The 12,939-nt window shown below is 39.7% G+C and overlaps 2 protein-coding genes across 2 annotated transcripts; both read left to right on the forward strand.

Annotated features, from left to right (window-relative positions):
• Window positions 1–315: 315 nt before the first annotated feature.
• On the forward strand, window positions 316–888 carry LOC110292945 (interferon alpha-1-like). Its single transcript, XM_021160633.2, has one exon. It carries the CDS (start codon window positions 316–318, stop codon window positions 886–888), a length of 573 nt encoding a protein of 190 aa, XP_021016292.1.
• Window positions 889–7,096: 6,208 nt separating this feature from the next.
• On the forward strand, window positions 7,097–7,669 carry LOC110292981 (interferon alpha-2-like). The gene has a single exon (XM_021160692.2). It carries the CDS (start codon window positions 7,097–7,099, stop codon window positions 7,667–7,669), a length of 573 nt encoding a protein of 190 aa, XP_021016351.1.
• Window positions 7,670–12,939: the final 5,270 nt, after the last annotated feature.

Genomic DNA, 12,939 nt, shown 5'->3' on the forward strand with positions numbered 1-12,939 from the left:
AAAGTTTACGAAAATTCATTCAGTGGAGAAGTTCTAAATATCTTTGTTGAAAAGAGCAGAGAAAGTTGATACAATAATGAAAACTAAAATGATTGATAAAAAAAATGCCCAGATACAAAATGAAAATGAGTTAAAGAAAGCAAAAAAAAAAAAAAAAAGAGTTGGAAGGAAAGGGGAAGAAGACATTCAGAAAATAGAAACTAGTGTTTTTCTCCTATTTAAGACACATCCATACAGGATGGTCTTCAGAGAACCTAAAGGAGAAGGATCAGGTCCAAACAGCCCAGAAGACCAGCAGCATTGGCAACATTCACCATGGCTAGGCTCTGTGCTTTCCTAATGGCCCTGGCAGTGATGAGCTACTGGTCAACCTGCCCTCTAGGATGTGACCTGCCTCAAACTCATAACCTCAGGAACAAGAGAGCCTTGACCCTCCTGGTACAAATGAGGAGACTCTCCCCTCTCTCCTGCCTGAAGGACAGGAAGGACTTTGGATTCCCCCAGGAGAAGGTGGATGCCCAACAGATCAAGAAGGCTCAAGCCATCCCTGTCCTGCTTGAGCTGACCCAGCAAATCTTGAACATCTTCACATCAAAGGACTCATCTGCTGCTTGGGATGCAACCCTCCTAGACTCATTCTGCAATGACCTCCATCAGCAGCTCAATGACCTGCAAGGCTGTCTGATGCAGCAGGTGGGGGTGCAAGAACCTCCCCTGACCCAGGAAGACTCCCTGCTGGCTGTGAGGAAATACTTCCACAGGATCACTGTGTACCTGAGAGAGAAGAAACACAGCCCCTGTGCCTGGGAGGTGGTCAGAACAGAAGTCTGGAGAGCCCTGTTTTCCTCAGCCAAGTTGCTGGCAAGTCTGAGTGAGGAGAAGGAGTGAGTCTGAGACCAAGTGGAGAGAATCTCCTGGACTAGGACACTGCACCACTCTGCCCAGATTTTACCATCTCAAAAACATCAGTCATTTTGACATGAATTGAAACAAGTTGCCTAGATGCTTCTGCAGTAATGAGCAATGCTCTGTAAATCTGTAAAGAGATTTGTTCTCCATCCATTCAGATTTATTTATATTATTTATTTATTAATATTTATTTTTATGTAACTTATTTTCTACTTTAATTTTAAGCAGATTTATATTTTCAGTGTAACAAATACATAATTATCCAGTTAATTTTCTATGTTCCATAAATTATTCTTAAAAAAAATCTGCTTTGGCTTTTTCATTCTTTACATCTTTTCAGACATTATTAATGTTTTTTGTTGGATATTTTCTTTATTTACGTTTCAAATGTTATCCCCTTTCCCGGTCTCCCTCCAGAAACCCCCTATCTCATCCTCTCTCTCCCTGCTTCTTTGAGGGTCTTCCCCCAGCCATCCACCCAGCCAGCTACCCAGCCACCCACCCACTCCTGCCTCCCTGTCCTGGCATTCCTTACACAGGGGCATCGAGCTTTCACAGGACCAAGGGCCTCTCCAACCATTGATGATTGACAAGGCCATCCTCTATTACATATGGGGCTGGAGCCATGGGTCCCTCCGTGTGTACTCCTTAGTTGGTGTTTTAGTCCCTGGGAGCTCTGAGGGGGTTCTGGATGGTTGATACTGTTGTTTTTCCTCTGAGGTTGCAAAAACCTTTCAGCTACTTCAGTCCTTTCTCTAACTCCTCCACTGGGGACCCCGTGCTCAGTCCAATGGTTGGTTGCCTCTGTCTTTGTCAGGCTCTGAGAAGACAGCTATATCAGGCTCCTTTCAGCATGCACTTCTTGGCATCCACAATAGTGAGTGGGTTTGGTGACTGTTCACAGGATGGCTCCCCAGTATTACCAATGTTTTAAACTAATACTCTGCAATATAAAAATTAGATACCAGGCTAGGGTGCAAAGTATCGTGGGTGTGTGTGTCAATGCTTAGTGTGTACATGAGTAGATAAGATATACACACCTCATGCTTCTCATTCATTGATGGTCAAATCTAAGCCTTTACATTTCTCCAGTACACATATGCAACCAGCACAGTGTGCAGAAGGAAGGCAGAATATCTTTCTTCTGCCAAATTGTGACTTTGTCTTTTTTGAACAACTCATCCCCAGATTTACTAGCCTCTGACTTCCCTCACTTCAGTACCTATTATTCTATTCTCATGTACTATGTGTTCAATTGGACACACAACTCCTTCACATGAACTCTACAGCTAAAAGCAGTAGTCTCGTATTATTTACAAAACCTAACCCATGGGGACGAGTCTTCTAGGATGAGTTCTGAAGCCATGCTCGTAACTGCGCTCTCGTGAAGATAGGTACAAGATGGAGGGCTGAGGATGAGATTCTCTGTATAGCAGAGTGCTAGTAAATTTGATAGCTACTGAGTAAGTCACATAGAGTTCCAGAAGAAGCACCATCTTGGGATCAGACTCTGTCAGGATCTATGGAGGATAAGTGAATGCTAGTGGATGAGTTTCCTGGAGATGGCCCACTGGTTTTTGCATGTTTTATGATGAGTGAGCTCTGAGAGGCAAGGCCCTGAAAGATTTCATCCCAGTATTGCTTCTTGCTATTTATATGCCTGTCCTATCACTATTACACAGTCTAACAATTCCTGGGCATCAAAGCATCTTATTTAGTAAATTTCCTGCTGATCAACATAAAGATAAACTTTTATGAACTAATATTGTGTAGATAAATTAATGATTTTATAGAATTCCTGATTTGATTCAAATAATTTTAGGAAGAACATTTTAAGAGAAGGTTTTAGTTTGTTTGTTTTTTGTTTTTGTTTTGTTTTGGAGGTTTTATTTTTTGCTAGAAAGATGTAATAATGTTAGAATCAAGAATAGAATATGTCTACTCCTCATAATAGTAAGTAATGGCTGCATAGTAAGAAATACAATGAGCTTTCATAATTTCACTAAAAAGAGAAATAGTCTTGGGGCACATTTGTGTTCAAAGAAAAAACATTCAGGTTCAAAGATGAAGCCACAGGTGTGCACTATGATAAGGCAAGGCCATGCAAAAACTATTGCTTTGAACTTATAATGAGTTTACAGTATGCAACACTGCCTTGAACTTGTTATTGATACCTTTTTGTAACTCCTCTGCTTTTGTAACATTTTTAACTATGAGGTAATTCTTTCTTACATAGAGAAGTTTTTGTCGAAAAGCTGTAAGAAGCTGAAAGCAGTAAAAAAGGTGGTGCAGTCAATTTCTTCTTCACTCAGTGTGTGTGTGTGTGTGTGTTATCTGAGTGACTTCTTTCCTTTTCTTTTTATCTCTAGTTCAAAAGGAGTTAACTAGCTCCAAGCCTCTCTGTGAGAGGCTCCTGGCTTATTTGCCAAGAAAGTAGCTCAATAAATCCTTTTACTTAATTCCTGCTGCTAAACAGCATGTGTTAGCCATCAGATATCAGCACTTATTTAAACACAAATAATAGCAGAGATAGAGGTAAGTTTCTCTAGGGCTAAGCATAAATGGTTAAATTTCAGCTCTGATTGAAACACAGAGCAGTAACAGTAAATTCAGAGTTTTCAGTGCTTATTTAAACAGAACAATAATAAAGACATGAGTTCCCAGAGTTTAATAAAGCATAGGGAGTTAAAATCCCAGATACAGAATTTCATAAAGTACAGAGATTTATAAAATAGAGAGACCACATTCAATAAAGCCCAGAGAGTTATAGGAAAAGAATCCAAAGCTTAATAAAGCATAAAAGTAAGATTATAAGGCCGAGGATCATTTGTTCTATAGACTTTGCTCAACTCTGTGTTTCACTTCAGCTCAAATCCCAAAAGTCCAGGTAGGCCCCCGTCATCTCCCTACACACATCCACCCTAAGGAGAACCAGTACTGAGGGTCAGGGCAATAATTAGAGGTTGAAGAACACTGCAGACCCTACTACAAACGTTGTGGGCAGAAAGGCAGTGTCTTCATTGATCCTGACTTTGAGGGACCAGTGAAGCACGGCCATGTGACCAACAGGAGTTTGTTTCTTAGAGAGAGAAAGATGTCAGAGAAACCACTTCGTCTGTGATGAGTCACCTGTGAGAGTAAAGAGGAAAAGCACCATCTGGTTTTCCATCCTGAGGAGACCCTGTGCTGTGAAGGTTCTGCTCAGTTACTGCCTGCTGTGTGTTTGTGAATGCTATTAAATAAACTCAATCTATTTCTATCTTTCAACATGAGTGCAAACACTTTGAAATCTGCAGTACAAAGAAATGACTGTGCAGATCCCTTTCTGCTGTGAGGCGGTGCAGAGAAGCTAGAACTGCTTCTACTGGGATTTGATAAGAACAGTGTGTTTGGTTCTGGCTGATACTACAGTATCCTGATCATAATTATGAACATTGCATGTTGATTTGTGTGGCTTTAATAGTACTCATGGCATAGAGTGTGAGATTTCATGCATTTGAAATACAAAGTTCAGATACTTACCTGCATGTTTTGGCTTGGATGCAAAACGTCACTGGGGTTCCACATGTTGGAGGTTGGTACTCAGGGAAGCACTGTTCACAGGGCACTGGAGCCTTGATCGCATCTTCCAGGAACAAACTTTATCAATGAAAATCCATTGATTATTTCAGATGAGCAGACTATTATTAGGTAGTGAGGTTTTGCTGGAGGACGGTTAGGGGAATTCATCCTAAGGACAAACTTTCCCTGTCTGCATCTTGCAGACCATGAGATGAGTAAAATTTTGAGACACACAGTCTTCCAACTATGTAACAGATTCAGAAATCCATGGTGTCAGTGATCTAATGTTACAAGACAAAATAAATGAAAATTTAAGCTTTGAGATTTTAAATATCTTACTACTCTTGTGTATGTGTGTGAATGTCTCTCTGTGTGCATGTGTGTGTGTGTGTGTGTATCTGTGGCTGCATGTGTTTATCTGTGTGAGTATATGTGTATGTGTGTCCATGTGTTTGTTTATCGCTCAGTGTGTTGTGTAAAATATTAAAAAAAGGACCCTCCAACTATCTGTGTGCCTGGACTATGCTCCCACATTCCTACCAGCCCACCAACTCTATGGCCATGCCAGACCACACTCCTATGATCAGGCACTTGTCCCTGGCGCTGTTAGCTCTTCCTCAGCCATAAGCCCACTTAGTCAGTGATCCACATTCCAGTAACTAAATGGAACCTCATGGTTGTAAACTACAAGACCCAGTAACACAGTAGAATCAAAACTCTTAAAGTTTAATTAGCCAATGAGATTCATGTATCAATGATATCACAATTTACAAGATGCCAACACAATAATCTCAGAGCCAATTGATAGAGATAAAAGCTTTATCCCAATTATCTAACCTTATGATGCCACAGCTACTTGTGGCCTGAAAACGCCACGTGAGTTTATGTCGGCAGCCATCTTTGTTCTCCTTCCTCCTCTGAGAGCCTCCCTGTGTCTCTGCAATTTTTAGCTCCATCTCCCTTTTCCTTGTCCAATTACAGACCTCTGCACTAATGTTGTTGGACAGGGAAAACCCTGTGACATCAGTGTGTTTATGTTTAACTGCTTGTGTGACTGTATGTGTGTGTGTGTTTGTTTGTATATATTTGAGTATGTGTACATGTGAGTTTGTATAAGGATATACACGTGTATGTTTGTATATGAGTGTGTATATGTTACTGCTTGTGTTGTATTATGGTGGAATGTGACTGTGTGTATGAAAAGGTTTGTGAGATTTTGTGAGAATGTGTGGGAATTTTGCACATGTGTGTGTCTGTGTGAGTGTTTGTTTGAAGGATGGGGAAATCTGTAAATGTGAGTGTATGTGTGTTTAAATGTTTATCTAGTGTGTTTTTGTGTGTTGAAAATTGTCTTATGTGAGAGAATATGTGTATGAATGAATGAGGAGTTTTATATATGTATAAGTATTGTGGGAATGTTTGTATGTGGGAGTCTGTGAGTGTGTATATGGATGTATGTGTATTGTGTAAGTATGTTTGTATATTTCTGTGCATCTTTATATAAGAGTGGCTCTGTGTGTATGCATATCATGATGAGTGAGTGTATATAAATGTGTGAGTGTATTTGTGCATGTTTTGTGTGTGTGTGTGTGAGAGAGAGCGAGAGAGAGAGAGAGAGAGAGAATGAAAGAGAGAGGATGAGAGGCAGACACATGCTGAGAAAGAGTGGCACATACAGCCCGTGTGTACGCAGGCACAAGCTTGCCTAGTTATGGATGTGGCAGCTGGAGGCCACCCTACAGGTCTTGGTTGTCTACTGCATCTCTGTGTTCCAGAAATCAAGCATAGCTTATCAAGCTTGAACATAAGGATATTTGCACTCATGGTCCTCAGGATGCCATGACAATCATAGGATAAATAGCTAATATACAGTGATGGCATAACTAACCTTTTATGAAAATTAATATTAGTTAGTGAAGGTAATATAAAGAAAATAACTTAATTTTTAGCCTCTAAACAATTGAAAAATTTGAAGTGTATCATTACATCTGTATGAATTTTGTAGAGGCAGGGTTTTCTCTGTGTAGTCCTCATAGTCCTGCAACTTGCTCTGTAGACTAGGCTGGCCTTGAACTCAGACACCTGCCTGCCTCTTCTGAGATTAAACTGTGCAGCACCACGTCCAGGCCACAACAATACTTCTACCTTAGAAACATTTTGCATCATACTTTACTTTTTGACACAAATATTTATGTAAATGGTATAAATAAAATAAAAAATAATTGTAAAATGAATTACAGTAACTTAAGTACAATCATAGAGGAAATTTTGTGTTTGCAATAGATGTGTAAATTTCTCACAGAGACTGTATATCTGTGGAGTAGTTAATGACAATTTAAGTCTAATTTAAAGCAAAACCCTGTAGAGTAGCTTTCTGAGGACAGCAGTGAAAGAGAAAGCAATGATGGAACCCACATGTCTGAGGGGGGGAAAAGCCCAGACACAGTAGAGAGTGAAGTAAAGAAAGTGAAAAGAGAATTAGGAAGCAAGGGGAGGGTATTTAGAAAGGAGAAACTTGTGTTTGTCTCTATTTAAGATAGATGCACACAATAGGCTTGTCAGAGAACCTGGAGGAGAAGACTCAAACACACAGCCCAGAGAGCCATCAGCATCTGCAAGACCCACAATGGCTAGGCTCTGTGCTTTCCTCATGATCCTGATAGTGATGAGCTACTGGTCAACCTGTTCTCTAGGATGCAACCTGCCTCACACTTATAACCTCAGGAACAAAAGGGCCTTGACAGTCCTGGCACAGATGAGGAGGCTCCCCCCTCTTTCCTGCCTGAAGGACAGGAAGGACTTTGGATTCCCCTTGGAGAAAGTGGATAACCAGCAGATCCAGAAGGCTCAAGCCATCCCTGTGCTGCGAGATCTTACTCAGCAGATCTTGAACCTCTTCACATCAAAGACTTCATCTGCTGCTTGGAATGCAACCCTCCTAGACTCATTCTGCAATGACCTCCATCAGCAGCTCAGTGACCTGCAAGGTTGTCTGATGCAGCAGGTTGGGATGCAGGAACCTCCCCTGACCCAGGAAGACTCCCTGCTGGCTGTGAGGAAATACTTCCACAGGATCACTGTGTACCTGAGAGAGAAGAAACACAGCCTCTGTGCCTGGGAGGTGGTCAGAACAGAAGTCTGGAGAGCCCTGTCTTCCTCAGCCAAATTTCTGGCAAGACTGAGTGAAGAGAAGGAGTGAGTCCTGAGACAAAGTGTGGAGAGACCTCCCCTGGACTAGAACACTGCATCTCACTTTATAAGCTCTCCTTTAAAAACTCTCATTACCTTCAGTATGAATACAATCAAGCTGCCTATTATTTCACAATATTGAGTAATTGTTTTCAGTATGTAAAACCACGCCTTTATCTGCACTCATTTGTTTTTATTTATTTATTTATTTATTTATTTATTTATTTATTTATTTATTTATGCTATTAATATAATTTAAGGTATTTATGTTAAATATTTCAATCTCATATTTTTCATAAAACAATTTATCATTTTTATTAAACTTATTTTATATTCAAATAAACTTGCTTTAGAAGGCACTTTGGATTAGTTAATTTTCTATCTCTAACATTACCAAATATTTTTAACATTAAAGCCTACACTATAAATATTGTACAAATAAACAGTTTCCAAATATCAGAGAAGATAGACACATACACTGTACAGTATTTAGACAATCCTTAAATATTTTTATGTTTTCTTTCCAGTATGCACTGGATGTATAGACAGCATGCTGTGCAGTAGAGAGAAAAAGAATCTTGTTCCTGTCGTATTCCTTGTTCCACTTTGACCAAATATTTGCTAGATCAATTCAGCATCTGATTTCCCAGATGTCATACCAATCCACTCTTATCATTAATGAGTTTAATTGTTCTGGGTTCTAAATATGAGTGAGATCATGTAAAGTAATGGAGAAGAGATCAAGAAAAATGAGTAGCCTGCCAATATAGCAGAGAAAAGCAAGACAAGAAGAACCTGGGAATAAACTCCACTCATAATAGCCTCATAAACCAGTCCTGCGAATAATTCCCACCAGAAAAGTGAAATGACTCTAAAATTACCCTTTGAAACACCACTCTTCCTTCTCTATTTCCTGGACCTTGCTTCATCCCATTTTCTACTTCTTTTTCTGTTACTGTTCTTCACTCTCCTCCTCCTCTTCCTCCTCTTCCTCCTCTTCCTGCTTCTCCTCCTCACCATCATTCTTATCCTGCTACTTTTGCTTCATCTTCTTTGAGCAGGGTACATCACCAGCTTGTGGAGCATGGGTAGCTGCTCTCAGAGCCCCTTCCTGAGGATACCTGAATCTCATTCTCCCAACACTCATCAGTTGATATAGTTCCTCAACTGGAGGTGGAATTGCCTCTATTTTTCCAAGCTGATGTTTTGTCTGGCTTGGTCTTGTTCATTCAGTCATAGCCACTCTCAGTTCACATGAATAACTACCCTCTTGTGTCTAAGAACATAGCTTTGCTGCAGTCATCCATACTGCCTCTTGCTCTTCCAATTCTTCTACTCCCTCTTCTTCAATCATCCTTGAGGCCAAGAAATCAGCCCATTATTTTCTGTCAGTGACCAGTTGTGAGTCTCTCTGTTCACTAGCTTGGACTGCAATAGGGATCTGTGATAAGTGTTGGCCTGCACAGGAACCCTCTCTATAATGTAAGCTCTAATTTCAAATCAGGTATTGTGACAGTATGAACACAGCACTGCTTTCATTCTTTGTTACCTTCATGGCTCCAAATGTATTTTAAACATGAAACTTCTGAGATTAATTTTACTAAAAGTTTTATGTGGGTTGCATTGATCACCTGAAAGTATAGTCACTTTCATCACATGATCTTATTAATGGCCATAAAGCTTGCGCTTATTTTCTTAGTACCTAACATTTTTGCTACTACTTTGTCCTTTAGATGACACATCAGTTCCTTTTTCAGCTTTCATTTCCATCGACATCATATTTTTGGTTCAATGCCACAAACCAGCATCAAGGTTTTCTTTCTAGGAGTGTAGAGAACAGAATTGGAGACATTGAACATGAAACCAACACCCCAGGAAAGAAGAAAGTGTTAATGGGAAAGTACAGACAGTTGAGGGACTGAGAACCCTTGCTGTCTATCACAAGTAACTGAACATCTATGCCATTAGACACATTGGGTATGGAAGACTAATCACTGAATTCAATATTCAATAAGAATTGATGGCTGACAAATATATTATATAGGTTTCAATGTGTTAGACTGAAACTAAAATGGAATTACAGATATATGTATATATCATATATGATGTCCTGTGTATATGATGCATATACCATTAATTTTACATATGTATGTATATGTACATATGTGTGCACACACAGCTTTCTCTCGGATAGACTCCCAGTACCTCCCTGCTGTCCCAGATCCCATCTTTCAGTGTCACTGTCCTTGTCTCCCCCTTCCTGATCCAGAAAGCCCTAGTGTGCGTTCCTCATTCTCTCCCCATTACCCAGCTCTGCTCACTGTACAGTTGCTGTCTATTTCATCTTGATTCCTGACTGGAGTTTTTTTTTTCTTCTGAAAACACATGACCACAGTCAAAACCAGAATGAATGAGTTCAAGGCATCAGTGAAACTCTCATGTATAAGAAGTTCCTCTTAATTTTAGACCTTAGACAATGATCTTCTAGACACCTAATGCTTTCTGTTTCAACGAAAAAGAAGAAAAACAAAAAACGCAAAGAAAGAAAAAGAAAGGAAGGAAGAAAGGAAGAAAGAAAGGAAAAAAAGAAGAAAGGAAGAAAAGAGAGAAAGGAAAAGGAAACCTAATATTCAATTATGAGACAGTTTTAGAGAAGAAGTGCTCCACCTACTGGCTTGGGCTGCAAAGAACAAACCTAATCCAACTCTGGCAAGTTCTTTACAGAATTGTTCCCTGGCAGAGTTTCCTCCACACTAAAACACACTTTTCCCCAGATGAACGACTTCAGGAAGAGTCCATTCCCTTCAAATTCATCTTCGGAAGGGAAACATTCTCAGTTCCCCAGGCCGTGTCTTTTGAACAATGCACAGATGAGTAAGTATGCATAACAAGGTCTTTTGTGTCCTTTCCCTCTAGCCTCCTATAAACAATGCGATCTCTAGAATGAGGGGTCTGTGTGCAGTCAAGTAGTAGGGATTCACAGACAAATTCACATCCTTTTGATCAGTAGGAAATGCATTGTGAAACTGAGACAACCAACCACAAGCTAGGAATTCTGTAAGATAGCATGTGATAGAAGAAATTCTTCACCTGCTGCTCTGCAGCAATCACTGATTCAGTCAATGCACTGATTTATGACTGTCTTTTGATCTGTGACCTCAATAGTCCAGGTAACCTACTCCACAATGGCACATGCACATAGTGCAATGTGAATCTGTGACCAGGCCATGGTCACTCTAAATTGAAGCAGAATAGTTAGTTCATATGTCTATTGGGTCAAAGTCTGTGATTTACAGACACATGGCTCAACATATCAGGGGCTCTTGACCCTCAGAGTTTTTGAGTTTTGAAGGACACTGGAACAGATGAATGAAATGTGTATCTGCATGTAGGACTACCAAGGATGTGCTAGCACTTCATCAACTCCTCTTAAGACTAACCTATCAATTAAAACAATTCATCCTTGAGTTTTTTCCCCCTGATTCTGTGGTCAGGAGATAGATGTTTCTGTCTCTTTGGGTGATGAGCATGCTCATATGAGCGTTGTCATGTCTGATTCTTCAGTGGGAGCAGAGAAATATTTTAAAACATTATATGTAATAGGGACATATATTGGTGATCTGTGTATTTGCAGAAAATCAAGTGATATCAAGGTGAGCTGCAGATCTGGTAATTGAAGCAGACTGTGTTGGGGATTATAGTTATTGGATAAATGACTGTTGCTGTGACTTCTAAACCTGTTACATGACTACCTGTATTGTTTATTTGTTTGTTATTTTAGTGTAACTTTCATCATGCTCATATCATAAAAATGTTATGAAATAGCTCCACATATAAACCCGCTCAGAAAATATGTGATGTTGTATTGAGTTTCTTCTCATCTTTATTAATTTAATACCTCATCTTTAATAAATAAACTGTAGGAATAAAGACAGAGAAATTGAAGGACTGAGACAGGAGAATGCAGTAGGTGACAAACTACTGGACTATATCATTCCTGCACTCATAAACAGATTTGATTCAATGAACACTCAGTTCATACAAAAAGGACCTTAGAATCAATGAGCACCACACAGCATGAAGACATATCTGTGCACAGTAACACTGTGTACGCTGGAGACTGCCAAGTTTGTCAAGTTTCAGGATTGAGAGTGTGAACATGGCCATATCCAGGTCTCTGTGTCTGCTATTGCTGAGCTGCAGTGATCAGTACTCACTGATGCAAACCAGGACAGAGAAACATCTTAACTAAGGGAGGAAGTCTACCCAATGATCTGGCAAACATCCCAGCTAGATCAGTGAGCTTCAAGACCAGTGTGAGGCACTGTGAGAAAGGCATCAGGAAGAGAGCAATAGAGCATACCTGACACCCATCTCTGTCTTCCATACACACATGCATATGCACAGGTCAGCAGAGCTAAAACTCTTTGCACTTGCCAATATGGTGAAGCCTACTCACCATATTCTCCTTTATCAGATTATGTGTATCAAGTCATACATCAAGGTCCTTGATACTATGCAGTTCGGTATTTTACAGCATAATTAATATGAATCTATTAATTATTCTTTTAGAGGCAACCATCTAATTAGATCACCACCACTCACTGAAGATGGTCTCCTATTTCCTGTGTGTACATTTGTATTCTTTCTTAAAAATGAAATTTCAGTAAGTGTAAAGAATTATGGCTGGATCTTCTATTGGATTTCGTAGATCAATCATGTGTTTATATTCCAAACTTAAGGTCTTTTCATCATTGTATGTCTGTAATACATTTTGAGTTCAAGGCTGGTGACACCTGTACCACTTCTTTTATTTTTCAGTATTGCTATAGACCTTGTACTCACTTTATGTATAATAAATAGTTAATTTTAATTAACTGCAACATATAGTTGTTACATGTCTTAGATTGGAAAATCCCTATTGTACACACATGCTGTGTGTTCACGTTTGCATGTGCATACAGTGGTGCCAGATGTCAGTCAACGTCAGGTTTTCCTTCATTTTCTGTGAATGGATCTTTCAGTTAAGCAAGGGCTCACCATTTCTGTCTGCCTGACTGGCCAGTGGGCTTGTGCTAGCTGTTCTTGGATGTCAACTTGACTAAATGTTGAATTAACCGAAAGGCCAAAAGTTAGGGGCACATCTGTGACCTAGTTTTGCTCAACTCAGAGTGGGAAAATCTACTCTAATCAAGATCTCTAAAATGGGAAGACAAAGCTTTAATTTGGATCTTTGAGGTGTGAAGACTCACCTGTGCTATGAGCCAGGCCTTCTCTTGG

The sequence above is a fragment of the Mus caroli genome, unplaced genomic scaffold (assembly GCF_978045245.1).
Source record: "Mus caroli unplaced genomic scaffold, Mus_caroli_1 scaffold_6, whole genome shotgun sequence".
NCBI classification, from domain to species: domain Eukaryota; kingdom Metazoa; phylum Chordata; class Mammalia; order Rodentia; family Muridae; genus Mus; species Mus caroli.